Source organism: Chrysemys picta, chromosome 10 (genome assembly GCF_011386835.1).
Source record: "Chrysemys picta bellii isolate R12L10 chromosome 10, ASM1138683v2, whole genome shotgun sequence".
Taxonomy (NCBI): Eukaryota; Metazoa; Chordata; order Testudines; family Emydidae; genus Chrysemys; species Chrysemys picta.
In genome coordinates, this window is record NC_088800.1 from 15,398,934 (window position 1) to 15,426,650 (window position 27,717).

The window sequence follows — 27,717 nt, forward strand, 5'->3', positions numbered from 1 at the left end:
GTAGACGATGGTGATTGCAGCAGAACCTTCTCTGAGCTGCTATAACCCCTGATGGACAAGAAAGAAATTGGAGGAGAGCCAATGCCCAGAGCTGCAGAGGTGGGAAAATGAAGGTAGCACTGGTATTTGGTGTCCGAGTGGCTCGATGCCCAAGGAGTGTCATCAAAATGAAAACCTCCCTGAAAGGGAAGGGTTGAGGTTTATCTCCAGAGGTCTTGGGGACTCGAGTTTTATTCTTGCAATAGCACCTGGGACACTCAGTTCTCTTTGTGATTAAAAGGGGTCTCACTGGTCATGAAAACCTGACCATTTCAAAACCCACTGTCCACAGGCTGGGTCAGGCATTTCTGTATGGGAGAGGGATTTCTCAATGGGGGACCAGAGAGAGACAGGCCCCCCCAATTAGATCCTGCTCCCTATTAGAGATGTTGGGACTAAATAAATCTTCAGAGGAGACATTTTTAAAACACCCCATTGAAAGGGCTTCCCCAGAGGAGCTGGGAGCCACTGGCTGCTGCGTGTCCAAAGTGGGGAAGGGAATGTGTGTGGGAATGGGCCATGCCTGGGGGACAAGCTTTATAAATCAAAGCCAAGCTGTTGAGGCCCAAACTCCACACATCCTGATTCATGGACCGCTCTGGAAAGGCCTCTGCGGCTGTCTTTTCATGGCCACAGAGAAAGTGTCCCACCCTTCCCCCCGCCGAGGCATCTCCCGCAAGTCCTCACATTCCCTTTCGTAGCCCATAACTCACCAGAGCCCCCGAAGCAACAGGAAACTGCTGGGACTATCCAGACTGGAATCGCGGGTGAGCTGTTATCTGCCAATCAAATGCCTATGCAAAAAGAAACCCCACAAAACAAGATGTCTGGTGTGAATCTCCTGATCCCGTTAACCCGACGGCTCTGCCAGACTAGGCCCGGCATGCAATCACGGGCTCCATGCCTTGCCTAGCAACAGGGCACCGAACAGCCTGAGGCCTCACTGGAGAAAAAAGGCCCATTCTTGTCTGTGAAAGATTCATCGTTTGGGCTGAAAGTGGCCCCTCCCCTCTTTCAAATACTTGTCAGCAGGGAGAATAAAGCTTAGATACTGGGCTGATCAGATCATGGCTAATCTGTTATTCGTTGCCACTAAAACTGCCAGAGGACTTTCAAACAACTTTACTGAGTGTGTGTGTGTCTGGAAGGAAGCAGGCGGGAGGCAGAGGGACTCTCAGGCCATGGTGCATATCAATGAAGGCTGCTGAAGGCACAGCCAGACGTGCATTTTCCTCTGTGTCTGTCATGGGCTGCAAGAGGGACACTTCCAGGTTGCAGCGCTCTGTAGGGACATACCAAGCAGCTAAACCCATAATGCTGTCTCTGCCCCACCTCAGAAATCATGGAGGATTAACTGGAATCCCCAGCCCTGACTAAAGAGTCAAGGGGGGGGGGGGGGGGGGAAGGACACTGGCCTGTTTCCAGCCACGTGGGAGAAGCTTGCAGCAGGACATTGATATGACATCACCCAGGTGAGCCAGCCACAATGTAAATGCCACAGGAAGCCTGGCCAAATGCAGGAGCCCACTGGTATAAGAACTTGGCTGCTTCCAGCTCTTGCAGGACCGGCGGTGCTTTCATGGTGGCTTCCTGGCAGTTTTGTGAAGTTTTCCACTTTGAAAGCACTTTAGCTGCCCGGCACCTGTAGCCGAAGCTCACAAAGCCGCGCCAGCCAAAGTGTGTACATCTCAGAAAAACACCTTTCAGGCTGATTGCAAAGGATTAAGAGGATAGATTGACAGATACCAGCAAATTCTCAAAGGTGTGCAGAAATTTCACTGATTGGCCCAGTTCTGCTCTCATTTACACCACTATAAATCAGATGGGACTCCACTGACATCAGCAGAGCTGCAATGTTGTAAAACTGGTGTGAGACCAGACTCGGACTGATTTTTCACTGGGACATGGAGTTCAGAGGATGGCACAGAAGAAGACGCTCACATGCTAACCAACCTCATATGAGAATGTTAGTGCAAGAGACAGAAAGCCTTGGCTGGAATATGTGGCATTTTTCTATAGACCATTTTGCATTTAAAAAAAAAATTTTTTTTTTAAACCACCCGCCCAAAACAAAAACAACAACAACAAAAAACCCTAGAAGTGTTCAGTATTTGGCTGAAAAAAATTGGTTTCTGGCCAAAAAGTTTTGACTCAAATTCAAATTTTTCTGCAGAAAGCAGATACTTATTTCAAAAAATTCTTAGTCAAAAACCCAAATTTTCCATCAAAAAACAGTTTTTTACCAGCCCTATTAAACAGACAGCAGAAGTCCTGGATAATCTTTGTTTAAAAACTCAGTGTCTGAACCTTAGTCTTCATCCAGAGCACCCCTTGGTAGGCCTGTTTTGGCCTCTCTACAGCCAACTTTGCCAATGCACCTCCATCCTGTCCCATAGCACCCCCTGCTGTGCCTGTCTTGTGTTCCCTACACAGGTTTATTGATGCATCTCAAGCCCAGCCTGCAGCACTGATAAATCCTCAATCTTACAGTTCTGCCAGGCCTGAGATTTGGGGAGATGGATTATTGGGGCAGGACAAGTTGATGAGAGTCTGGTGAGGATGGGAGAAGGGGGGACCACTTAGACTGGTGCCTGGATTGAATCCTTCCAGGGTCAACAATCTCCTCTTAATCAAGAGTAATTAATGACCTTGTTGAGGATCTCAGCCTCAGCCCTTCCCTGCTCATGTACCAGCCCGAGGGGGGAGGAGACAGTGGAGAAGAGGGTAGAGAATTAATTGGATATTGTGCTGGGAATCGCCTCCTGGTTGCTGTCAATCTTTGAGTGAACAGCCTCTTGTCTCACTCAATGGGAACTTTATAGGCTCCTTTAATCCTCCAGTCTGTATTGTCAGAGCTTCTCCCTCCTCCTGTCTCTTCTCCCCACCCCAGGACTTCTGATGACCCCAGCTGGCAATCTCCTGTCTGATGCAATACATAGAAGCCCTTAACTAACACATTGTGATCTATACAGGCAATAAAGGCTTCCCTTTACAAGGGCTTGCAGGCAAAATATATGCAAATGCGCGTCCCTGTGTGGGTGGTTAGGTGTATCACAAAAGCAATGACACAGTTTGGCATGATTTACTCTCTCTTTGCAGCAGAGGGCCAGGACTGGAGTAGTGGGAAGTGCTGCAAGTCAGGGTGGAAGTGCTTGGGCCGAGCTGTGCATGTGGCCTAAGTTAGGGACAGCGGGCGACTGCTTCAGGTAGGGACTGAGGTGCAGCAGCAGAGTGGTGCCTGGGAGACCAGGATGGAAATAGCAGAGAGTTTAGCCAGTCAAGCCAGTCATTGGCAGAGCTGCCGGAGGGTGGGGCATAAGCAGACAGCAGATGTTCCCAGTCAGAGGGCTTGTCTACACTGGCACTTTACAGCGCTGCCCAGAATGGCAGCGCTATAGGGGGACCCAATGTGGGGTTGCTACAGGTCAGGGCTGAGCTGCATTGCCTCCCTGGCATGTGACTAAAACAAACAGTTCCCTAGATTCAGTGTGGATGTGGAGGTGAGGGATACAATCAAGTGTGTACAGTTTGGACAGACACGTGTACATTTGCAAATAGAATTTCCTTTGTTCTTCTAAACAGGTGAAGTACCAGCTCTCCCCAGCAGTGCTCACTGGCTGATTCCTCATAGGCGCCACGGCAGAGTGGGACTCCCGAGGAGAGCTGAAGGAGCAGGGGCGGTGGCCTTCAGGGCTAGTTCAGGGAGGGCATTTGGAACATAGGGGAAGGTGCAAACATACTTGTGTGAGGAGCTGACAAATGGAAGACAAAGCTGGTGTCACAGGTGGAGCAGGGGGCAATGTACGACAACCCCCATTCGTGTCCATCCCATAGATGGCGCCCAGATGCCCTGCATGCATCTGTCGCAGAGACGGCCTGTGGGCACCCCCTGTAGCCTACATCCCAGAGAAGGTGCATGGATGACAATCAAAGACTGCATGAATTCTCCCCAATATCCCCTTCACAACAGCTAGCTCCGATTCCACACATTGGCATTTCTTCCTTCATCTTCTCCCGCAGACCATCCAGCCTCCCGCTGTGATCCTCTTCCTGTTGTTTGATCTTGCCTTCCCACCCTTTCTCCCTGTATTACCAACCTTCTCAGGAATTGCATCCATCTCTGGGGATGCCTCCTTCTCTGCAAAATTCCCCTGACCTTCCCCTCTGCTTGTCTCAACCATATAAGCTTGATGCTTCATCGTAACTTCCTTTAGCTAAGTGTCACCAAGCCACAAGATGGGCAAGAGGAGCCTCCTCCAATGCAACTCCATCTCCTCCCTCTCCCTCCTCAACCCAGAGTTTCCAGTTGACTGCATAGTCTGCAACCTTCATGCCATCCTTTACACTGGATTCCTTCTCTTCTGAGGTCTGGGACCTGCCTTTGGCTGCCTCTGCAACCCTGACCAAGAGTAGCATGGCCTCCCGGCAGGAGTCTTCATGCAGGTCAACATCTCCTCCTGCCTAGACTATTGGAACTCCCTTCTCCCACCCGCCGTCCCACTTTTCCAGATTCCAGCACACCTAGAATACTGCTGTTCCCTTCTCACCCATACAAAGCAGCTTGGCCAGCCCACCTAGCTCAGCATTGCCCTCCTGGTGTTTGCTACCGTCCGGCCATCCTTATGGACCTTGTCTTTCAACCTCTCTCCAGTTGTCTAGCACTGGCCTCTTGTCTATCCCTTTCCACTGTCTTACCACTACTGGTGCAAATTCTTGCTCCTTTGTAGCTCCCTGTCTTTGCCTTGCCTCGCTCCCTCTGATAAATAAGTGCAGAATTTCACTCGTTAAAGCACTGTCTGAAAGATGCTGTACATAACACGGTGGCATCCTACTGCAGCTGAATTCCTCAGTGTCTGCGGTGTCCCCCTCCACTGAGCAGCCCTGGGACAGGAAAAGGAACCGCAAGACTCAACCACATGAAAGAAGAATGAAAGTTAAAGCCAAGGCTGTGTGGAAGCCAAGCACCCCTTTGGTGAGCTGTTCCTGCCCTGTGAGCTGGGCGTTTGAAGGGCACTAGCAGCCAGCAGTCTGCCTGGGTTTCTCCCCTGTGGGTTCGGGTCCCTGCTCTAGGAGTGTGTGCTGTTCCTCAGGAGGCCGGCAGCATCTCCTGAAGCCAGGAGGCCATGTTCCTTCCCACATTACCACATGAATAGGGCCGGGGGGGCAAGCCCCCACTGTCCACTCAAGCAAACAATTTGGCTAGCAAATTGACATAATTACAAGGGACAGAGAGAAAAGAAAGGAGTGCCCCCTCCCCTGCGCTCCAGAGGGCCCGACCCCTGCCGAGTTACTTAGACCCTTTGTGAGACTCAATGCTAGGTACTGATTAGAAAACGTATGCCCTTTTCAAGGGCTCTAAGTGATTGGCTGCCTTAATCTGATTACAATTTACAGAGCTCCTTCAGAAGGGTCTGAAGAGCCGTTCACACACACATGGACACAGGGTCCAACACACACACACATGCATGGACACACTGAGACCAACCCACACATATATGAATAGACACACTGTGACTGACACACACACGTATGGACACACTGAGACCAACACATAGGCAACACACTGAGACTAATGCACAGCTACACTGTGCCTGACATACATGCATGCATACAGACACACCAGGACACTCTCTCTCTCACACACACAACCACACACGGACACACAGACTGACCCATGCACACCACAACTGACACACATGCACATGTGCACAGACACACTGAGACAAACACATGTGCACACCGTGACTGACACATGTGCACACAGACACCCTGACAGACAGACGCCTCCCTACAGCTGCACAGTGGAGTTCCTATTCCAGGGGAGTTAGTGAGCTGAGTACAGGCCTTGCCCTTGTAAGTAGCTCTGTGGCAGCCCTTTCAGCAGCTGGCACATGATCTAAACCCACCTGCCTGACTATTCACCACAGGATTAAGTGCTGCTGTTCCCCACCTTGCCCCTTGCCCCCTTCCAGCACCATTTAATGGCCTCCCCTGGGGAAGCCACCATCTTTACATGAGAGTTTGTTTTTATCCTTTCTGCTTCTTGGCCCCAGGGGATTAACTGCCAGGCTGGGCTTTAGTGCCTGCGTGAACATGGGTTGGTTCATCCAGCCCTCCTCCCATGGGAACCTGTCTCAGGATAGCTTTGGTCAATGGCTTCATCCTTCCTATCCAACTGGTACTTCCTAATTCCCAAGAGCCTGGGCCTGAAGCCTTCCATGACTTCTTTTCCCATACATCTTCCTGCCTTCTAAAAGAGGCCAAACCTGTGCTTTCGCCAGCCCCCTGACGGGAAGCTTCCAGCCGGCTGGCACTGAACTTCACACATGCCAGCTTGAGACTGGCATTCTTTGCCAAGGCTCTGTTGGGGGTAGTGGGAAGCAAAAGGGGGCACTCAATCTACAGAGCCTAGCCCACCATCTCCCAGGGACAGACATGGGAACGTACCACCAAGGAGGAACAAAGACCACGCAGGCACAGAGAGTAGAGCAAGCTCAGAAAGTTCAGCAAAGGCCCCGCACACAGTGTTCTCCCCCTAGGGAGACATGAGGTAGTGGCCTGGTTAAGCCACTGAGGGCTGTTTGACCTTTTGGCCACTGACCTCCTCTGCCTCGGGGAGCAGCACGAGGGCTGCCAGGAAGGGCACGTCTGCGCTGCATTGGGAGCGAGCCTCCCAGCCCGGTGCCACAGACTCACTCTGAAAATAGTTATGTAGACAGTGCGGCTCAGGCTGGCCAAAGCTGGGGGGTGGGGTGTGAATGGCAGGCTTGAGAGACCAAGCTCCAGCCTGAGCTGCCCCATCTACAAAGCTCTTTTTAGCGCACCAGCGTCAGCCCCGCTAGCCTGCGTCTGGAGCAAGGCCTGGGGCAGGGCACACACAATCCTAGCATGATGCAAGGTGACAGGAGTAGCTCTCCCTATGGTGCAGACCTGGGGGACTGTGCAGGGCAGGGCACAGATAAACACTAGTACTTCCATTGCATGGTGATAAGCCGCTAGAGATGAGATAAATAGACAGGTAAGGATAGGGCCTAAGCTGCCTGGCCGGGATAATCTGAGAACCACGATGCCTGGCTCCACCTGGGTCCTTGGGAGCTCCCTCTTTGGTATGGCAACCAACAGGCCCATTAAAAAGACTCACTCCAATATTATGGGTTGAATATTTTAGGATTCACTTTTTAAAAGGGGGCAGTTTACGACACCTAAGAGGTTTCCTAATTCTTGCCGGGTGGATTTCCCCCAGATGAAGGTACGTGCACAGAAAGGCCTGCTGTTTCCTTCCCCAGTGAAACCAGATTTGGGGGGTGGGCAATGGCGGATTTAGAGTTAGTAGAGTGCTGTGCGCAGCTTCATTTTCGCCATCCACCCCCCCCCCCGGACCCAGCCAAGAAAAAGAACATTCTCTCTTATCTCCCCCCGCCCAGTTTTTCATTCTTTTTTTCTTCATCCTCCTATATTATAAGTAATAGGAAGTAAATGAAATAAAGTGAGGTACCTTGATTGGGGCAGGGGCTTGGGGTTTGGGAGGGGGTGAGGGGTGCAGGCTCTGGGAGGAAGTTTGGGTGCGGGCTCTGGGCTGGGGCAGGGGGTTGGGGTGTGGGGGGTGGTGAGGTGTGCAGGCTCTGGGAGGAAGTTTGTATGCGGGGTGCAAGCTCTGGCAGAGGGTTGGGGTGTCAGAGGAGGTGATGGGTGTGGGCTCTGGAAGGAAGTTTGGGTGTGGGGTGCAGGCTCTGGCAGAGGGTTGGGGAGTGGGAGGGGGTGAGGGGGGCAACGCTTACCTTGGGCGGTGCAGCTCAGAAAGCGACCGGCACACCCTTCTGGCAGTGGCTCCTAGGTGGGGGGGGGGTCTCCATGCACCACTGCCCGCAGGCGCCACCCCTGCAGCTCCCATTGGTCACAGTTCCCAGCCAATGGGAGCTGCAGAGTCGGCGCTCAGGGTAGGGGCAACGCACGGAGACACACACCCCCGCCAGGGGCCTCAGGGAAATGCCAGCTGCTTCCAGAAGCGGCGCGACGCGGAGGGAAGGAGGCAGAGCGGACAGGGAGCCACCTTAGCCCTGCTGCGCTGCTGCTGGCACATCTCTGCATGCCCCTTAGGGGGAGGGGGGCAGCTGGTCTCCGTGCACTGCCCAGGGCGGGGGCAGCACACGGAGCTACCTCCCCCCAGCCAGGGGCAGGCAGAGAAGTGCCAGCAGCCGACCACTTCTGGGAGCAGCGCGGGGCCACCAGCCACAGAATGCAGGCGGCCTGCCTGCCTGAGCCCTGCTGCGCTGCCACATTTTGGGGGCCCAGTGCCACCACACAGTGTGTTTAATGGTAAATCCGCTCCTGGGGGTGAGGGAGGTGAGATTAAATCTTTCCCCTACAGCCCTAGGAACCCAAACACCACAGCACCAAATTAGAGCATGGGAGCCTGGACGTGCCCCAGGCCTGGTCCTCAGTCACTCCCTTCCTGCTCTTGGGGCAGGGGCCGGAGAGTGACTTTAAGCACCTCACCATGCCCCTGACATACCCCGACCTAATCCCCTGCTGGGAGCGCTTACGTCTGCTCCACACCAGCCAGCAAGGCCCTCTGTGGGCAGAGGTATTCCTAATGGGGCCATTTCCACCCCCTTGGAGGCCCCATTATGGTGCCAAAGCTGCGTAAAAAGGAGGTGAGCGAAAATGAGACTCAAAATAGAAAGTGAAACTCGTCAGGCTTGAGTGAAATGCTCTGCAAACAAAGAGCATCACAAGGAAATCTTGAATACCGCGTGCAGATGTGGTTGCCCCATCTCAAAAAAGATATATTGGAATTGGAAAAGGTACAGAAAAGGACAACAAAAATAATTCGGGGTATGGAACAGCTTCCATATTAGGAGAAATTAATAAGACTGGGACTTTTTGGCTTGGAAAAGAGACAACTAAGGGGGGATATGATAGAGGTGTATAAAATCATGACTGGTGTGGAGAAAGTAAATAAGGAAGTTTTATTTACTCCTTCTCATAACACGAGAACTAGGGGTCACCAAATGAAATTAATAGGCAGCAGGTTTAAAACAAAAGGAAGTATTTCTTCACACAGCATACAGTCAACCTGTGAAATTCTTTGCTGAGGGTGTTGTGAAGGCCAAAACTATACCAGGGATCAAAAAAGAACTAGATAAATTTATGGAGGATAGGTCCATCAATGGCTATTAGCATGGTATCCCTAGCGTCTGTGTGCCAGGGATGGATCACTTGATGATCACCTGTTCTGTTCATTCCCTCTGAAGCACCGGGCATTGGCCACTGTCAGAAGACAGGACATTGGGCTAGATGGACATTTGGTCTGACCCAGTCTGGCTGTTCTTATGGAAAATGCAGTAAGGTCCCTGAGCCCCCGGGGACAGTTAGTTAAGCAAGGAAGGAACTACTTCACAATACTGGAATGGCTTTTTATCACATTAATAGAGTGATTAGCACAAAAGACTGAAGCTCCCAAGGTCTGTCCCTGGCTCCCTACAGGCATGAGGGTGGGGGGCTAGGATCTCTGCCAATTCAGCCAGCTGGACCCCAGAGGCAGGGGCACCTCATCTCCCTCTCTCCAGTTGACCCAGGAGTGGCGCTGATTGCTACCAGCCTCGTCACAAGGGCTTGAGTCTTCACTGCCCTGCACATTGTGCCATCATGTCCACCAGGGCAAAACCCTGCCACTTGGATCTGATCGTGTTTCCCACTCCCTTTGCACTGCTGTAAGGTGCATGCAATGGAGACTCTGACTCAGGTCCTTTGGTGGGGGGGTGCCAGGAAGAGCTCCCCTTTTAAAGATCCAAACTACCCCACAACAGCCCAGCCCCTAGTTTTTCCCACCCTGCCCAAGCAGAGGTGGATCAAGACTTACTGGGGCCCTGGACACAAAGAACATTTGGGCCCCCCATGCCCTCCTCACCACGAGGCCCCGCCCCCTGCTCCTCTTCTTCCCCCAAGGCCCTGCCGACTGGCCAGGTCAGAAGCCAGAGCCGGACCACGGTAAGAGCTGCCCAGGGAGCCTGGGCTGCTGTGGGGAACCCCGGGCCCTCCACCTGTCCTGGACAGTGTGGGACATGGGCCGGGGGCTGCTCTCGAGCCCCTCAGCCCCCCACGCAGGGCAGTTGGAGGGTCCAGGGCTTCCCCCAGCAGTCTGTTAATCCACCACTGTGCCCAAGCATGTCTCTTCCCCTCCAGTACTGGCCCATACTGCCACAGTGCTCCAAGCTGCAGACTTCGGGCCATTCCTGCAGAGGATGGCAGTCCTTTTTTTTTTTTTTAATAGCAGGGTCGTCTCAGGTCAAACCAAGACAACCCCTGATTTCTACCAGAGCATCTCCTGGCACTGGGTTTCCTCGCCCCGGGAACGCAGCGTTTCAGAACCTCCTCCTTTGTCACAATGTTTTTCAGTTCCACCAAGCAAACTGTCCAATTAGAGCAGGGCCTCTTGCTTCCATCTTTGCCGACATTTAATTAACATGCTGCCGCTGGCAGCTGCTGACACATTCCAGAAACATGTTATAAAGGGTTTTTGTCTTTACCCAGCATGGAAAATGAGGGTGTCACATCCCAAGGGGCGTGAATAGCTACTTTCACCTCCCCCCCTCAGGTGTGAGAATTACAGAGAGACATAGAGAAGAGACCCCATCACCCCTCCCACCGCCTTTCTTTCCTTTTCCCTCTCTGTTCCTCATACATTACCCTGAGAAATACACTGGCTCCAGAACGGGTTTTCTCCCCTGCCTCCAAATTCCTCTCTTATTGCCAGTTTTTCCCTTTTGTGCTTGATGGATGGGAGAAGGTCGAGTGGCTAGAGCACAGGACTAAAACTCAGGAGACTTGGGGTCTATTCCTGGCTCTGCTGAGTGACCTTGGGCAAATCACTTCCCCACTCTGTGCCTTGGTTTCCCCATCTGTAAAATGGGGATAATGATATTGCCCTCCTTTGTAAAGCACTTTCAGCTCTACCAATGAAAAGTAATATACAAGAGCTGGGTATTATTAATATGGGAAAGGGAGCCACATTCTGTATCGTGGACTCTGACGGATCAGGACCCTCCAGCATAACCATCTAGATAGAAGGGAATGCTCTGTCCCAGGAGAGGGAGTAGGCAAGGAGGAATGGCCTGAAACCAACAAAGAGGGAAAAGTTTCCAATAGTCAGTGACTGGGCAGTGAAACAGCTTCCCCAGGAGAGCGATGGAGGCCCGGTCACTGCAGCCTGGAGAATATGGGAGTGGGGACAACAGAGGCTGCAGTTCTGCTCAGACTGGAAGAGCAAAGTGACCCATTTTCGCAAGGGATCATTGTGCAGCAAAAATATTTCCACCAAGCAGCCAGCACAACACCATGTGGACCCAAACACCGGCAGTTTGGAGAAGCAGAGGCAGGACACCAATGAGCCACAAGGCAGTCCTAGGCCCAGATCATCAGAACCATACAGGTGCAATATCTGTGTGCATGGTTATTGTGATTTCACATGCAGCAAGTACAGCTCTGCACCCAAATGCCCAGCCAGACCTCAAACCAGTCACTGATATGGGCACTGGCTGAGAATGTGAGCACAGCTGGGATGGTTGTGCCTACGGAGTACGGGCCTGATTTTCAAGTGCTCAGCATTTGCCATCAGGGCCAGATTTCCAAAAGGGCCCAGCACCCCGCATGCTGAGCAATTTGGAAAATCTGGCCCTTTATTTTGGTGCCAATGGGAGCTGAGCTCTCTGGGAAATCTGAGCCCATGTAAGTGCTCGGCTCTAAGCAGCTAGGCCCTGATATGTGCCAGGCACAACAGCATTGTCAACCCCTGGTGTTCAAAACACACAACGTGTCTGAAGTCAGTCTGAAACCAGACCATGTGGGCCCAATTCCCTGAGGTGCGGAGCTTCCCAGCTCCCCTGACTCCAGTGGGAGTTGAGGGGAGGGGGCTCAGCACCTGGGAAAAGATGGATTGCAATGTATTTCAGGAACATGGTGCTGGGCCCATAGGCCAACTGGTTCCCCTCACCCCATGTCCTTGGATTTTAGATGCTCGCTCCTTTGTTTTCACCAGCAGTATTCCCATTCCCCGCCCCACTATAGTGGCAGGAGGGAGCTGTTGGCCTGCTCAAGGAGGCTGGTAGCATGGGACTCTGTGCAACAAAAACAGGGATCAACCTGCCCTCTTCCCCCACCCCAAACCTTCCATTGAGGGCTGAAAGATTCCCATGAACCAATCACGTGGCAAGTGAATCTGTCTCTATCCCAGCATCCTCCCACAATGGCTCCCTTTGTATTGCTACTGGGGGAAATGGGGCAACGGCCAGAGTCCCACCTGACTCTCACTGCTCATTACCCAACGGTGCTCAGCGCTGGAAAGAATAACACGGAACTTTTTATTCACACATCCAAGGAGCAAGAGCTAATGACAAAGAGGCAGGAGAGAGAAGGGCAGCCGAATTCCAGGTGTCAGGGACCTGGTGGTCAGGCCAAGAAAGCAAACACTTGTTTTGAGTCAGCGTCGCAAAGGAACTGAGAAAGGGGGTAGGCACCCAGACTCCTTGGTTCTAATCCCTGGAGCAAGTCATTTTCTTTCCTTGTGCCCCTTGTTCCCCATCTGCCAAATGGGGGTAATGATGCTTACCCACCTCACAGGGGTGTTGGGAGGGTTAATTATTAACGATTGCAAAGCACTGGATATGTGCCAAGTATGCTTATCTCCTCTAAGTGTAACAGCGCCCCCCAGCTGCAAGGACGGGCTTCTCTTACCCCCAAACTGGATCCATTATTATTGTCCCTTCATCCTCCACAATCCCCAGCATCCAAGGTGTCGTGGGGCCCAGTTAACTCTGGGCCCAGGCACGGCGCCAGCTGAATTGTTCCAGTGTAAAATCTGGGAACTTGAAACCTGAGAGATCCCACCCAACAAGCTCCTAGTAAAAGAACTCCCCAGAGGTGCTAAGCCCTCTCCCACTGCTGCTGCCCCGGGCAGTGCTAAGGGAGATGCCCCAGTGTCCGTTTCAAACCTCTGGCCCTGTGCACAGACGTATGGCTTCACTGGCTGTTCTCCAGTGTGTTGCTTAGTGTAAACAGGGACTCTTCCAGGCTATCCCACCACGGAGGGGAATGTGGGAAAGGAAATGGGGCTTTTGGAAGCTCTCAAAGAGTCTGTGTCCAGATGGGGATTGGCGCAGGGCACCTCCTTTTCTAGAAATACACCAATGGCTTCTCTGGAGAGCGAGACTGAGGAGGAGTCCGAATGCCACCTAAAGGAAACGCAGAGGGAGAGGCAGGTCAGGGGTCTGTTTGTGACCTCTTAACAGCAGGATGATGGAGAGTATCCCTCCCTCTCACCGGCCACCTGGCACATTCCCCTGGCAGTTGCCCGGCACCCACCCCCCTCCCCGCCATCTGCCTCCTCCCCGCAACTGAGCTAGTGACTGAGCAGCCGCCTTTGGGGTAAGGTTTCACCACGCTGGGCACGGCCTGAGACACAGGAGCTGTGCCGCTTAGCACCTCTCCTTACCCTTCTCCTGGTGAAATCCTGCCCTTTACTGTGATACCAACAACAGGAAGTTAGTACAGTCACACCGCACACCCATATACACCCACTCCCCAACCCCCTTCCTGCCATTCCCACACCAAAGAGGTCTCGGTGCCCAGCATTTCTGCCACGAGGCAAACATGCTGCCGTGGATCCCTGATGGATGAGCCCATGTGTGCATGGCACTGGCCAGTGCCCTGTGCTTGTGTGTTGCCACGAGGGCAACTAGAATCCACTAGTCCCTGTCCATGCAGTGCTTTCAGGTGCTGGGTGCTAGTGCTCTAGGGGCACCCTCTGCCCGCCCAGCTCTTGGGCTCTCCAAGGCCTGCCCTCCCCATGCGTCTCAGCCCTGCCTACCCAGGTGGGTTAGGAAGTCACAGGTTTGAGGGTGGGGTCATGCATGTGGTACAGGCCGCTCTCCTCATCCTCAGGCACCTGCAAAGACAACGAAACTTCCATCAGGCCCCGATGCCCTGTCATGAAGGTATCGACAGAACCTGCTTTCCTGCCAGTGGGGGGTGCCATAGCCACACAGATGGGGAGGAAAACTATAAACAATGATGCGGCGATGTCATGGACAATAGCGCCATCTTGTGACACACCACAACTCCCAAACAGTCCACATAGCTCAGGTCCAAAGCCACAAACATGATCCCAACACCTCCCCCTGCCACTCCCCCCCCCCCCCCCCCCCCCGTCACCAAACCCCATTCCCCCAGCCGAGTGCTGGACACCGAGTCCCAAATCCCCGTCAGCCGAAGGGCACCTGACTGCGACACCCTCCCCCCCACTTTCAGCAAACAGGCCACGAGGCCCCAAAGCCCCTCTGCCCTGGCCACAGTGACAAGGACCAGCCCCCATAGCTCACCTCCCAGTAGACATCATCCTCAAAGCAGTTCTCATCGGCAGGGTCCCCCAAGAACGGCATTTTCAAAATAGCACCTTCAAGCCACAAAACAGAGAGTGAGATGGGAAATGCCTCAATCAGTGAGAAACAAGTGGGCCAGGGCCAGGGGCAAGCGGCCAGGGATGAGTTCCGCTGGGGTGAGCAGTTGGGGCAGGGACGGGTCAGGGAAACTATTCACTCCCAGTGTTGTAGGTGAAGTGAGGTTGGGTCAGTTGTGAGCATGTCTAGCCCTGGCCCTTCATATTGTTTCGGGGAACTTCAATGTTATTCAGTGGAGTTCACAGGCTGGGGGTAATTTTAAAGGGTGAATCATGTGGTGCATTATAGCAATGTGGGCAACCCTATAGGAAACAGCTGGGGAAGGGGCCATCTCCTCTCCTACTATCTGTTAGACCAGAGGAGGGCAAACTACAGCCCGCAGGCCACATCCCGCAAGCCCTTGAGCTCCCGGCCGGGGAGGCTAGCCCCTCCCCCGCTGTCCCCCTTCTCCCGCAGCCTCAGCGCGATGTGCCGCCAGCGCGGGAGGGGGCTGCACTGCGGGGGCAGGGGAGAGCAGGAAGGGAGGCTCACCTGCAGCCTCAGGGGAGCAGACGGACGGTGCGGGTGGCGGGAGCACGGCGAACGCGGGCGGAGGACTCAGGAGGAGCACCGGGCGGCCGCGCAGCCGGCCGGAGAGAGGTGGCGCTTTGAAGGTGAAACCGCCGCTTCTCTCCGGCTGCATGGCTGCCCCTGCTCCTCCTGAGTCCTCCACCCATGTTCGCAGGGCCGCATCCTGAAAGGGGCTTTAGAGGGGGGGTGGGATAGAGGGTGGGGTTCCAGGGGGCTGTCAGGGGGCAGGGGTGTGGATAGGGGTTGGGGCAGTCAGGGAGCTGGGGGGGTTGGATAGGGGGTGGAGTCCCAAGGGGGCGGTTAGGGGCAGGGGGTCCCAGGAGGGGGTGGTCAGGGGACAAGGAGTAGGGGGGTTGGATGGGTCGGAGGTTCTGAGGGGGGCAGTCAGGGGGCGGGAAGTGGGACGGGGCAGATAGGGTTAGGGTTTGGGGAGGCACAGCCTTCTCTACCAGGCCCTCCATACAGTTTTGGAACCCCGATGTGGCCCTCAGGCCAAAATGTTTGCCCACCCCTGTGTTAGATGCTGAAAGCAGAAAAGCGCTTCCTAGAATGGAGACCTGCTTGTGAGCGAACTGCTCTGAAAGAAGCCGAGATCCCTGGGAGGCAGTGGGAGAGGCTTGGGCTAGAATTCTGCCGTACCCCAACCGCCCACAGGATGGTAGCAGCAAAACATCAAATGGGGAAATGCAGAGCATCTGACCGCAAGTGTAACAGCCAATCAGAGGCAGAAAAAATTAGAACTAGAGCTCACCCCTAGCTCAGCACTGAATCAAACCAGACTCATAACTAACCCAACCAACCACAAACTGAACCAGACCCAGTCAGAGACAACCCCAAATGAACCTCTAAGTTGGACCCAACCCCACTCAGAGACAACCTCAAATGAATCCACAGCCACCTCCAAACCGGCCCAAGGGCTCAGGCTGAACCTGCTGAGATTCAGGGTTCTACATTTGCTGGTCTATTTCCTCTCCCCCTTCTGTGCTTGTGGGGTTCAGCTGGAAGCCGAAGCTTTGGGGACCTCACAAGCCTGGGCCTGTTTTCCCTGGAAATGCTCAGCCCTGTTTGGGATACAGAACTGATCCCCTAAAATTGTTATGTTCCCCATTCATTGCAGCCTTCTTGGTTCTTGATAATATTTTCCAGCCCCCCTTTTGGTTCATAACATGCCCCAAAGTCTCATCCTGCCAGGCCTGCCTGTTAAAAGGGGATGGAGTGGCAGATGGGGCTGCAGAACATCTGGGCAATTCCCTGCCCCAGGCTGTCAAAGATGTGCCTTACCCCAGTGTGTCTCGTGGTGGACTATATGCAAGAGCCAGGATCTGCCCATTCTGCTGGGGACCTGCAGGGCACAGAGCAGCGCTGCCGCACGAGGAAGGCCCACCTCCAGAGGGCAGTACTTTTGGAAATGACATCATAGTTTCAACCAATCAATACTTTCCACATGACATCATTACATCTGGAAGTGCCACATGTGGAGGTCGGACTTCCTGCAATGCTGGGGTGGGAGAGGTATTAAGGGGCTGTTGTGATAGGGCCAGTGGGGAACAAAATAGTCTTGGTATGCCACATGTTTGCAAGCCTTAGGGCTCGTCTCAATTTCAGGGGCTGCATGTGGGAGCAGAAGGGTTCTTCTAGCTCAGGAGATGGACCTTTCCTGTAAGCCAGGGTGTGAGCAATTCGAATGGCTGAGCCGGCCACTCTACAACCACAGCCTGGACCTGGGCCTTCTCCTCCATTCCCTGCACCCCACTCACTCACCCACAATGGCCCCCCCAGCCAAGGCCATGGCCAGGGACACGAAAATGCCAGCTGCCTGGAAGCCCCCTTGGACACTGGGCGTCCGATCCTTGTAGTCACCCGTGAAGTCAAAGGCACTGATGAGCCTGCGAGGAGGGGAAATGATGAGACCAGCTGTCAGAGAGACACTCCTCTGAGCCGGGGAGTCCGTGCTGTGGAGGACGGGGGAGCTGCATTCACAGCCCCTTCAAACCATCTCCCTGGCACTGAGAGCTCACGTTCCCATTGAGGAGTGGGGAGATTGTAGCAACATAGCCCAGCCTCTTTGCTTTTATTCCTTCTTTTCCAGCCGTCCCCCTCCCCCAGAGGCCTCAGCCTGGACCAACAGGCTGCAAACTAGGGGGGTCCAAAAACAATGAGACCCGGGGTGGCTTCCAGACCTTCACGGTTTATCCTGGAGTCTGACCCAGAAAAGGAAGCAACAGGGATAAAGAGATGCCCCTTCATGAACCCAATTGCCCCTACTCAGAGTCCTCCAAGACCCAGAATGAAGGTGGGCCTTGGAGTTATAGGGGCTCCCAACAGGGGGCAGCTGGAAGAGGCTGCAATCCTCCAAGCCTGACTCAGCCTTACAGGCCCAGCACCACTCAGGATGCATATCTGTAAGGGGGCCCTCAGCTGCTGCCACTGACTCATCTCTCATCTTCCTCCTGCCCAACACACACGCTGGCCCATAACCCACCCCACTGCCACGGGAGAGATGTAAGCAATCTTACCCTTCCTTTCCATACACCTCTTCAGTGGCTGCAGCTGCGGTGACAGCGCCCACAATGCCTCCAATAAGCCCCGGCATGGCATGTAGGTTGTGGATGCCGCAGGTGTCCTGGATGTGCAGCTTGGACTCCAGGAATGGCTGGAGGGAATGGAGGAGGGAGGGAGAGAGAGATTATTTCCTCTCCCTAAGAGGCAACAGACTGGAATTCCTCTGAGCAGCGCTTACCATGAGGTAGACGAACCCAACGGTGGACACAATGCCACAGAGGAATCCAACGATGAGGGATCCGTATGGAGTCAGCATCATCTCCGCGCCGGTCCCCACAGCCACGCCACCGGCCAGCGTTGCATTCTGGATATGAACCTGCGCAAATAACGCTCATGTCTTACCACTTCGTCTTTGGGACAAGAGAGTTTTAAACCCATTAGTGGCAACATTTCAAGCCAAGCAAGGAGAAAAGCAGGGGAACTGGCTGAGAAAATGTTTCAAGAAAAAATGAAGATCTGGGCCCATTTTCATTTGCACTGGGATTGGCTCCCTGCCCATCACAAATTCCCAATGACTGGATTTGCCTGAAGCCAGAGATTTTTAACCACCAAAAGTTACATGAATGGAAGGAGATTGAAGACGAAATATCAACAGCTGATGGGCTGGGGTATCATTTTCATGTAGTGGAAACAAAAAACTGCATACACACATGCGCATTGCTGCACAGATATGCCCAAAGTTTGGTGCTGGCACAAGCACAGCATTGTATGGGGCCTGCTGTCTCTCACATACACACGCATGTAGCACCCAGAAAACACCGTATGGGCCCTGCTCTGACACACACGTCACTGTGTGGGCCCCTCTCCCTCATAAACACACACATCTAACACCATATGCTTGCATGACACCGTACAGTTCAACCCTGGAACATGCCCACCACCATGGGACCATTCCCACCGGCTCTGCAGCACAGGTATCTGCATGGCTCTGCTGTCCTATGGGTCCACCAGCACACAGATGATCACACATATCCGCTCCTCCATTTGCCCAAGCATGCCTACACACCTGCTTATGCACATACCGTACCGCACATCTTTGCAAAAGATTCATCCCACTAACATGGCTCAAGCTGCTGTTGCATCCAGAGCTCCTACCCTCAGAGGCTTTGCCTCTTCCGCACCCCATGAAATCCAGTGCACACTCAGCAAAGGAAGCAGCCCCCAATCAGACTGCCTGGCCCTTCAGTCATCCATGAGCCAGGAAAGGGCACAGCAGGCGTCTCCAGCCCGTGCTTACCATGTCGAGCTTGCCTTTCTTCTGCAGCAGGCTGGAGAAGGCCACGGTGGTGAGGACACAGGAGGCCAGGGAGCAGTAGGTGTTAATGGCGGCTCGGTGCTGCGCATCCCCGTGGTTTGAAACAGCTGAGTTAAAACTGGGCCAGTACATCCACAGGTACAGGGTACCTGGGAGAGGAAGGGCAGGAGTGGGACAGTGTGGGGGAGGAGTAGGAGGGAGGGGAAGGAAAACAGGGAGCAGGGGGGTTAAAAAGAAACCACAAGAGATGATAGTTCTATGGAGAGGAGGCTAAAGCCGGCTGTGCCCCAAACTCCTAGCTCCGCCTCCACTGCCAACTCTTCCCGAAACACTCCAACCAGGAACTCAAAGCTGCAGTAGCACGTGGAGCCTTTCATTTCTAGGGCACCAATTCCAGTCGGACCCCAGGCTGGGGGGAGTGGCGGGCTCTGGGGTGTCTGGGAATGGCACATGGAACCTCTCACCTCACAGCAGCACTTCCAGTCGGACCCCAGGCTGGGAGTACGGGGCTCTGGGGTGTCTGGGAATGGCACATGGAGCTTTACAATTCTAGGGCACTAGTTTTAATCTTATCCGGCCTTTGGGGGGTGGGGGGAACTGGCCAGCTCTGGGGTGTCAGGATTCGGAAATGGGATACACAGTTTTTCACCACTAGGGCACTGGCAGGGCCGGCTCTGGCTTTTTTGCCTTGCGCGGCAAAAAAGCCTCCCGCTGCCCCCTCCCACCCCACCCCCCAGCGCTGCAGGGGATGGCGCTGAGCCAGGCCGTGGGCCGCTCTCCCCGGCGGCCAGAGCGCCGGGAGGAGGGCAGAGAGCCTGGCCGGAGAGCCCAGCCGGGGCTCCGCTCTCCCCGGCGGCCAGAGCGCCGGGGGAGGGCGGCGAGCCCACTGTGGCTCCGCTCTCCCCGGCGGCCGGAGCGCCGCGCCGCCCACGTCCAGGTGCCGCCCCAAGCACAAGCTTGGTGGGCTGGTGCCTGGAGCCGGCCCTGGGCACTGGCTCCAGTCGGGTTTCACACAGTCTGTGGGATGCAGCTTTCATGAAGTCTCCAAGTCCGCAGTTAACTCACCGATCATAGCAAAGAGGTCGGAGTGGTACACAGAGCCTTGCTTGTCTTTACTCTGTTCCAGGTTGGGCCGGTACAAAATTCTGGTCACTGTCAGGCCAAAATAGGCTCCAAAGGTATGAATGGTCATGGACCCACCAGCATCTTTAACCTGTGGACACAGAGCAGAGGAAAATTCACATGTTGGGAGTATTCTGGCCAATCAACTAACCATCTATCTGTCCAGCCTAGGTTGGGTCACTACAGGAGGGGAACAGAAATGCTCCTGGTCCCTCCAACTGGCAGGCAGAACATCTCAGCCACATCCTTCCAATTAGCCTCCTTTGTGGAAGGCATCATGGCAAAAGGGCATTTCTGGCCCCTCCATCATGTGACTTCATGGCGCATGGGTTCCAACAGCATCCCCAGAGTAGAACTACCCTGAGGTGGCAGGTAAATGGTAGACAAAGAACAGGGCTTTTAAATAGAGTTTATTGCCCCTTGCAACCTGGGGCTTTTAGAACAAGCCACAAAACTCCCAGTAAAGGCCATGAGCAGAGATCAGCAGTTCCAGAACTACAGACCCATTGGCAAAGCTCAGATCTGGATCCAAACTTCCCAGCTGGCCCTTATCTCTCTAAGGGGCTGACTCAGAACTCCAGGTGTAAACACCCCAGAACTTCGGGGGAAGGGAGTAATCAGGATCTGGCCACCGTGAACAATGAAGCCCAGTCATCTCTGTCCTCAGCTCTTACTTGGGCTTTCCTCCTTTCCCCCCCTCTTCCCTTCACTGCTGCTGCCTCCCAGCCTTGTGCTTGTTGTTTTCCCTCCTCTTCTTCGTCCTCAACACAAACACACAGCTGCTGAGATGAACTCTCCTGGAAGGGAGCTTTCCAAAGGCATTCTCCCAAGCTAAGTTCACCCAGAGCATTGGTGTCAGGAGGAACGACTATGCCGATGGAAATGATGGACAGTTCCCCAAAATGAAAAGGGTTGAACGTAGGGTTACCATATTTCAACAAGCAAAAAAGAGGACAGGAGGAGCCCCGCCCTAGCCCCGCCCCTGCCCCTCCCACTTCCCGCCCCCCCAGAACCCCCAACCCTCCCCCCGTTCCTTGTCCCCTGACTGCCCCCTCCTGGGACCCCTGCCCCTAACTGCCCCCCAGGACTCCACTCCCTATCTAAGCCTCCTTGCCTCTTGTCCCCTGACTGCCCCAACCCTTATCCACCCCCCCACCCCCAGACAGACCCCTGGGACTCCCACGCCCCATCCAACCACTTCCCACCCCCTGACAGCCCCCCCCAGAACTCCCAACCCATCTAAACCCCTCTGCTCCCTGTCCCCTGACTGCTCCGATCCCTCTCCCCACTCCTGCCCCCTGACAGCTCCCCCCCAGAACTCCCAGCCCCCTACCCCCCCGCTCCTTGTCCCCTGACTGCTCCGATCCCTCTCCCCACTCCTGCCCCCTGACAGCTCCCCCCCCAGAACTCCCAGCCCCCCACCCCCCCACTCCTTGTCCCCTAACTGCCCCCTCCTAAGACCCCCCCCAACTGCCCCCCAGGACCCTACCCCCTACCTGTACCCTGACTGCCCAAAACTTTCTCCACTCCCCCCAAAAAGCCCCCCCCCGTTTCTTGACTGCCACCTCCAGAACCTTCCTGCCCCCTGGCCCCTTTACCCTGCTGCTCAGAACAGGGTGTTGGGCTCTGTGTGAGCCGAGCCGGACACATGGCTGAGCTCCCCAGCACAACAAAACCTGGTCCCTGGCCCTGCACAGGGCTGCGGGACCGGGCTGCAGGAGGAGGAGCTGCTGCCGGCTCAGAATGCAGGGAGGGGGGGGTGGGAGGAGGAAGCTGCTCCGGAGTCCAGCCCGGGACTTTCCTGCAGCCCTCCCAGCCACTCGCTCTGCTCTGCCAGGGGAGGGAGAAATCCCGGACATTGTGAGTGCTTTACAAATTCCCCCCGGACGCTATTTTTAGAACAAAAAGGAGGACATGTCCGGGTAAATCCGGACGAATGGTAACCCTAGTGAACATCCATCCCCACGCCCAAGCTCCAGTCTGACCCCACCTGCACTTAGGATCGAGGTGAATGGGTTCCCCTTTCAGAACAAATCTCTTTTCCTCCACCAGAGCAAAAAATCTCTTGTATGCTGCCAGAGGCCCTGTGCTCCTTTACCAGACAGCTCTTCACTTTATGGCGTGCTCTGATTTTCTTCAACCAAAGGAATATTACAGCAGGGGAAGGAGCCAAGAGGGAAATACTGTGCAGCCATAAAGGGTCTGGCTACCCCGCGGCAGCGAGTCTCAGAGTCCAGGCCAATGGACCCGGGCTTGCACTACAGGGCTCAAAATAACAGTGTAGATGTTCCCGATGTGGCTGGAGCCCGGGCTCTGAGACGCTCCCTGCTTTGCTGGGTTTCGGAGCCCAGGCTCCAGCCTGAATGGGAATGTCTACACTGTTACTTTTAGTCAGTTGGCCCAGGCTCCGAGTCTTGCTGCTGCTGGGGTTTTCTGTGGTGTAGACGTACCCAAAGAGAGCGTCAGGCCCTTTGTGTGGAGATGCCCTGGCTGTCTTAGTCTTAGTGCTCTCAAGTCACTGCCGCTGCTTGCAGAACCCGGGGAGATTTCCCGTTCCCAGACTAAGGTAGGAGGGAAGCCAAAGGGCGGGGAAAGTAGCCCCGGCTGTTTGCTCATTGATGCGTTTGGAATCTTTTTACATTTCTGCTTAAATTGTTGTGGCTGGAATTAACCCCGTGTGTTTACTCAAACAAGGAGCTGATGGACCTGACTGGAGCCAGGCACTGTACGATAGCCTACAGACAGCTCTGCTGCTGCACCTCACTCCTGACCTGCATCCCCCCCCACCCGGCAGTGACACCCCGTTTGCACTGCCGGAGAGGAAGGGCAGGAGGCTGCCGATTTTGCTGATTCAAGGGGAGCCTTACGTGGAGCAGGCTGATGAGGATGTACTCATTCACAGCAAAGAGCGTGACTTGAAACAACGTCAGGATGAGCAGCTGCACGGGGCTGGTTTTGCCCAGGATGGCCCCAAAGGCGATGCAGACAGAACCCACGCAGAAATCTGCATTGATCAGGCTGGGGAGCGGGGGATGGGAGAGAAAACAACCTGCAAGTTAGTAATGGAGATTCTCCCTCTCCACCATTCCCAAATCTAGAGAGCCTCACCCTTGCCCGGACACGAACCTCATCCTGGCTTCCTCACCAGCACCCCACTTGCTGGGTGTGACTAGAATACTGTCCCTTTAAGGGACAGTACCACTTTTGCATCCCCCTCCTGGTGGGCTAGATTCATAGATGGAAGGCCAGAAGCGACCATTGTGATCATCTGGTCTGATCTTCTGTCTAACACAGGCCACAGAACTTCCCCACAATAACTCCTAGAGCAGATCTGTTAGGAAAACATCCAGTCTTGATTTAAAAATGGCCAGTGATGGAGAATCCCCCACAACCCTGGGTAAACTGTTCCTCTGGTTAATTGCCATCATTGTACTCGGTATATGCATGGCTAAGGGTGAGATGAGTTATGGGTCTCTCTTCACTGGGCTCCCCAGAGGAGCTCCCAGTGGGAAGTTAGGAGCCCCTTTGTAAGGATAAAGCCTTTTTTCTGTTGCCATATTGTAAGGTCTGAGGCCTTTGTCTGCAGCCATATTAGGAGAGCAGCCAGGATCTAAGCAACAGAAAGTCACATCTTCACATGCTATCTAAATTACATTAAAAGAACGTAATATCGGGCTGTTAAGAAGGCGCTCCTGTCCTAATAGTAACCATCATCACCAGATAAAGAACCAGATCTTAAGATGGTTAAAGAAAACTTTGTTTGGTAGCATTCTGTCTGGCAACGTATCAACAAGCTGTGGTTGTGAAATCTCTACTTCTTTATTGTTTTGTCTTTATGGTCCCCGCTTCTCTGTTGTTTATCGGTATGATCTCTTCTTGGCTGGTTTGTTGCATAACGAATTTTACTAGGTGTAAATCAATGAAGGTGGTGGGGTACGATTGGTTAAAGGATTGTTTTACAGTATGTTAGGATTGGTTCGAAAATTATTTCGTAACATTTTAGTTAAATGATTGGTTAAGGTACAGTTAAGCAGGACTCAAGTTTCACTATTTAAACTGGATCCAAAAGGAAGTTCGTGGGAACCAACTCCAGGACACAGCCCCAAGATCAGAGCTGCCAGACCAAAACACCCTGCCAATTATACCGTGCAGAAACTGGAGTCCCCTAGATAACCTGATCCTGACTGGCCAGCTGGAAAAGTTCGTCTGCCTTATTGGGAGTGGTGAACACTGTATGCCTAGCGTGTGCATTCTGTTTTGGTGATTGTTAATAAATAGAGGTTAAGTAGGATATTACTGTGTAAGGCTCTTTCCCTGGTGGAAGACCCCGTAAACCCGCAAAAGATTAAGCCCTGAGTCCACAGGGAACGGGTGTTTGCTCTCAGTCCACAGGGAATGGGTGTTTGCTCTCAGTCCACAGGGAATGGGTGTTTACCCAGAGCCCACGAAGGAGTAGAGCCTGGAGCCCATGGAGGGGTAAAGTTAGGTGCCTTTCGCCTGGAGCCCTAGGAACTGGGAAAGGGTGGAGGTGCCTAAATCAACCGGGTTATGCCTTGAGCCCTAGGAACTAGGTAGAGGTGGGATGTCCTAGAATGTGCAGGCAACAAATTTAGGGTAAAGTTGGGTGCCTTATATTTGGAGCCCTAAGAACTGGAAAAGGGTGGAGGTGCCTAAGTTAACAGGGCTACGCCTTGAGCCCATGGAAGGGTAAAGGTGGGTGCCCTAGAGTGTGTGTAACAGAGGATTTTGTGCGGGTAACACCCTAGCCCTCAGCATGTGGAGAATGGCATAATGAAGTTTCATCAGATATGAGGCTGTTTGTCCAAAAGGACCTGAGCAATGAAAGTCCCAAGACTGAGGGCAAACAATGGACCGGGCACTTGGAGCTTGGCCTGGGGTCTGTGAGAATTGGTCTCATGTGGCTGGTTTCACCTGGCTCCTTCCTCACCATCCACCAGAGCCAGCCACCCCTGGAGTGGAGGGTGGAACCCAGCCAGAAGTACACAGCACCTTGCGCAGCTGAGGAGCGGAGGGGGAATTGAGACCAAAGACCTTTTCTTATGAAACAGGCTCCATGGGGTCTTTAACAGCAGGCAGGGCAGAAGATGTAATATGATCTGGAGCGCCCTTTCTCCACATAGAGCAGGGGCCGAAGCTCCAGGCTGCTTGGTCCCCTCCCTGCATCTCCACTGTCCAGCAGGAGATGGCTTCCATCAGTCCAAAACCCTCTTACTTTTCCACTCCAATGAGTATCTTTCCATTCTCGAAAGAATGGAACCAGCCCTGCATCAGGAGAGCCCACTGGATCCCGAAGGCGGCAAGGAGGAAGTTGAAGCCAACAGCTCCAAAGCCATAGCGCTGGAGGAATGTCATCAGGAAGCCAAAACCCACGAAGATCATCACGTGAACATCCTGGAAAGCTGTGTCGGGGAGGAGAATTCACCATTAGCGTTGGGGGTGGGGGTGGGGGACTCCTCCAGCCTAGGAACTCGGCACTAGCTCTAGTTCAGAAATACCAATGATTTTTCAGGAGAAATGTTGAAAAAAAAATTCATTTTAAATTTTGAACAAACATTTTAAAAACAAACTGAAAAATGAAAAAACTTCAGTTTTTGGAAATGCTTTTTGGTAAAATATTTTGGCTTTGAGGGAAAACCATCAGTCTTTGGAAAGCCCTTTCAGTAAACATCGTTGGTTTTCATTTCACTAAAAATATTCAGTTTTGAAAACAAAACACTTATCAAAATAACCTAAGCTGTAAAGCACAGACATCTACCAACACATTTTTTTCTTTTCAATCTCCATTTTTTAACCAAAAAAGAGACTTTGAATCAGAATTAACATTTTCCGTGCACACTTTTGCTTTACTAACAAACCCTTTTTCATTTAAAAAAACATAAGTTTTGATAATTTTTTACCCAACAACCTGTCTATGCTGGGTCAGAACCCAGTGTCACTGACTGCTCTCCCCCTTCCTGCTCTGGGAACTATTATTATTAGCAGCCATTATTTGTATTATCAGAGCACATACAAATGAGCCCCAGTCATGGACCCAGGTCCCCATTGTGCTAGGCGCTGTACAAACACAGAACAAAAAGACAGTCCCTGCCCCCAGGGGCTTACAATCTAAGTACAGGACAAGAGAGAACAGATGGACAGAGGCACACACTCTGCTCACTTCAATGGAGGGTGAAATCCGATCCCAATGAAGTCAATAGCAAAACTCCCATTTACTTCGGTGGAGTCAGGATTTCACCCAGAGACTTTCATTCTTTGTTTCATTGTTTTCTTAATCTAAAGTGAACCTTCGTCTGACTGGAGGTGCACAGCCGCTTTACTGGACACGTGTACTAAGTAAGCCTGGCACTCAGGGCATGGCAGCTCAGACACCGCTCCATACGTTCTGGCACTGATGAGCCTCTAGAGAGGAATTCTTGATGTGATAAACCTGGAGTGGATGTCAGCACTGCTGGTTTCTTTTCGATAACGATCAGCCCCAACAATGTAAAGTGAAACTTGGCACAGTTATAAATTAAACTATAAAAACCATGTGTGCAAAAGCCTCCTGAGCCCCGGAGTAAGAGGAGGACGACGAGGGCCGGTTCCCTCCGCCAGTTCCCAGGGGGATCCCACAAGCAAACCAGCATACGCTGCACTCTGCCACTGTGGAATGGAATGGGTAAACATGCCATATTGCTCAGGTACGTCAATGTCTGTACTACACAGTGTGCAGAATATTGCACAACAGCATAGCACATTTGTTGTTTAAGTGCTTGGGCACTGTCAGCTTGGCTTAGAGAATGGCTAGCTCAGAGAAAGGAAAACACCGTACAGCTAAATCATGTGGAGTCCGGTCTAGGCTCTGACACCTACAGTGGATTTTCCAGCCCTTTTCCCAGCGTTCAGAGGGAAGGCTGGCTGCGTTTTTGAGGCTAGTTTGCCATCTAGTGAAAGCGCACATCTTGAGAGGTGTGCGACGAGAGTCTGATCCAGCTCCCACTGAGGCCAATGGGATTCTTTCCATTGACTTCAGTGGGAGTCGGATCAGGCCTTGAATGAAGCATGGCTCTGCAGGAGTCCTGGTTTCAGTTACTGTGCACTTTACAAGCTCTACCAAGGTGTGGGGGGAAGCACATGTGGATGGGATCCAGTCACACTGTGCCAGACTCTGGCTTTTATTTGTTCTTTCGGCAAAACCTAGGAAAATCCATACAGACGAGCTACAGGGCCAGATCCGCAGCTGGTGTAAGTCAGCATAGTTCCACTCACTCTAATGCAGCCGTGCTGATTGATCCCAGCCGAGGATCCAGCCCATATAGGTCTCAAATGCCAATCTGCATCCGAAGAAGTGGGCTGTAGTCCACGAAAGCTTATGCTCTAATAAATTTGTTAGTCTCTAAGGTGCCACAAGTCCTCCTGTTCTTTTTGCACTCTCCCCTATTAGACTACCTATCCAACACCATTCTCAAAAAAAAAAGGAAGCAATAAATACGCCTATTGCCAATTAAATAATATTAACTGACATTTCTCACTTTAACGAAAATATTTAGGCAAAAATCAAGATTATGAGAAATAACACAAAAATAAGGCCCAAAAGTCATAGTTCAGGTGTTGAGATGTTAATTATATTATTTTATTATTATTTATCTGTATTGTGGTAGCACGAAGGAGCCCTACTCATAGGCCAGGACCCTATCGTGCTAGGAGCTGTACAAT

The 27,717-nt window shown here is 53.0% G+C and overlaps 1 protein-coding gene across 2 annotated transcripts in view; it reads right to left on the bottom strand.

Annotated features, from left to right (window-relative positions):
• Positions 1–12,375: 12,375 nt before the first annotated feature.
• Positions 12,376–27,717, bottom strand: part of RHCG (Rh family C glycoprotein) — a 49,794-nt gene continuing 34,452 nt past the window's right edge. For both annotated transcript variants that reach the window (XM_065559302.1, XM_005294899.4), the window contains exons 2-11: positions 25,235–25,421; positions 22,869–23,019; positions 19,945–20,092; positions 18,862–19,028; positions 17,803–17,940; positions 17,579–17,715; positions 16,824–16,948; positions 14,415–14,488; positions 13,904–13,981; positions 12,376–13,268 (exon numbers count right to left, since the gene is read on the bottom strand). In XM_065559302.1, the coding sequence (XP_065415374.1) occupies positions 13,913–13,981; positions 14,415–14,488; positions 16,824–16,948; positions 17,579–17,715; positions 17,803–17,940; positions 18,862–19,028; positions 19,945–20,092; positions 22,869–23,019; positions 25,235–25,421 (1,196 nt within the window). In that variant the 3' untranslated portion in view covers positions 12,376–13,268; positions 13,904–13,912. The remainder of the gene's footprint in view (positions 13,269–13,903; positions 13,982–14,414; positions 14,489–16,823; positions 16,949–17,578; positions 17,716–17,802; positions 17,941–18,861; positions 19,029–19,944; positions 20,093–22,868; positions 23,020–25,234; positions 25,422–27,717) is intronic.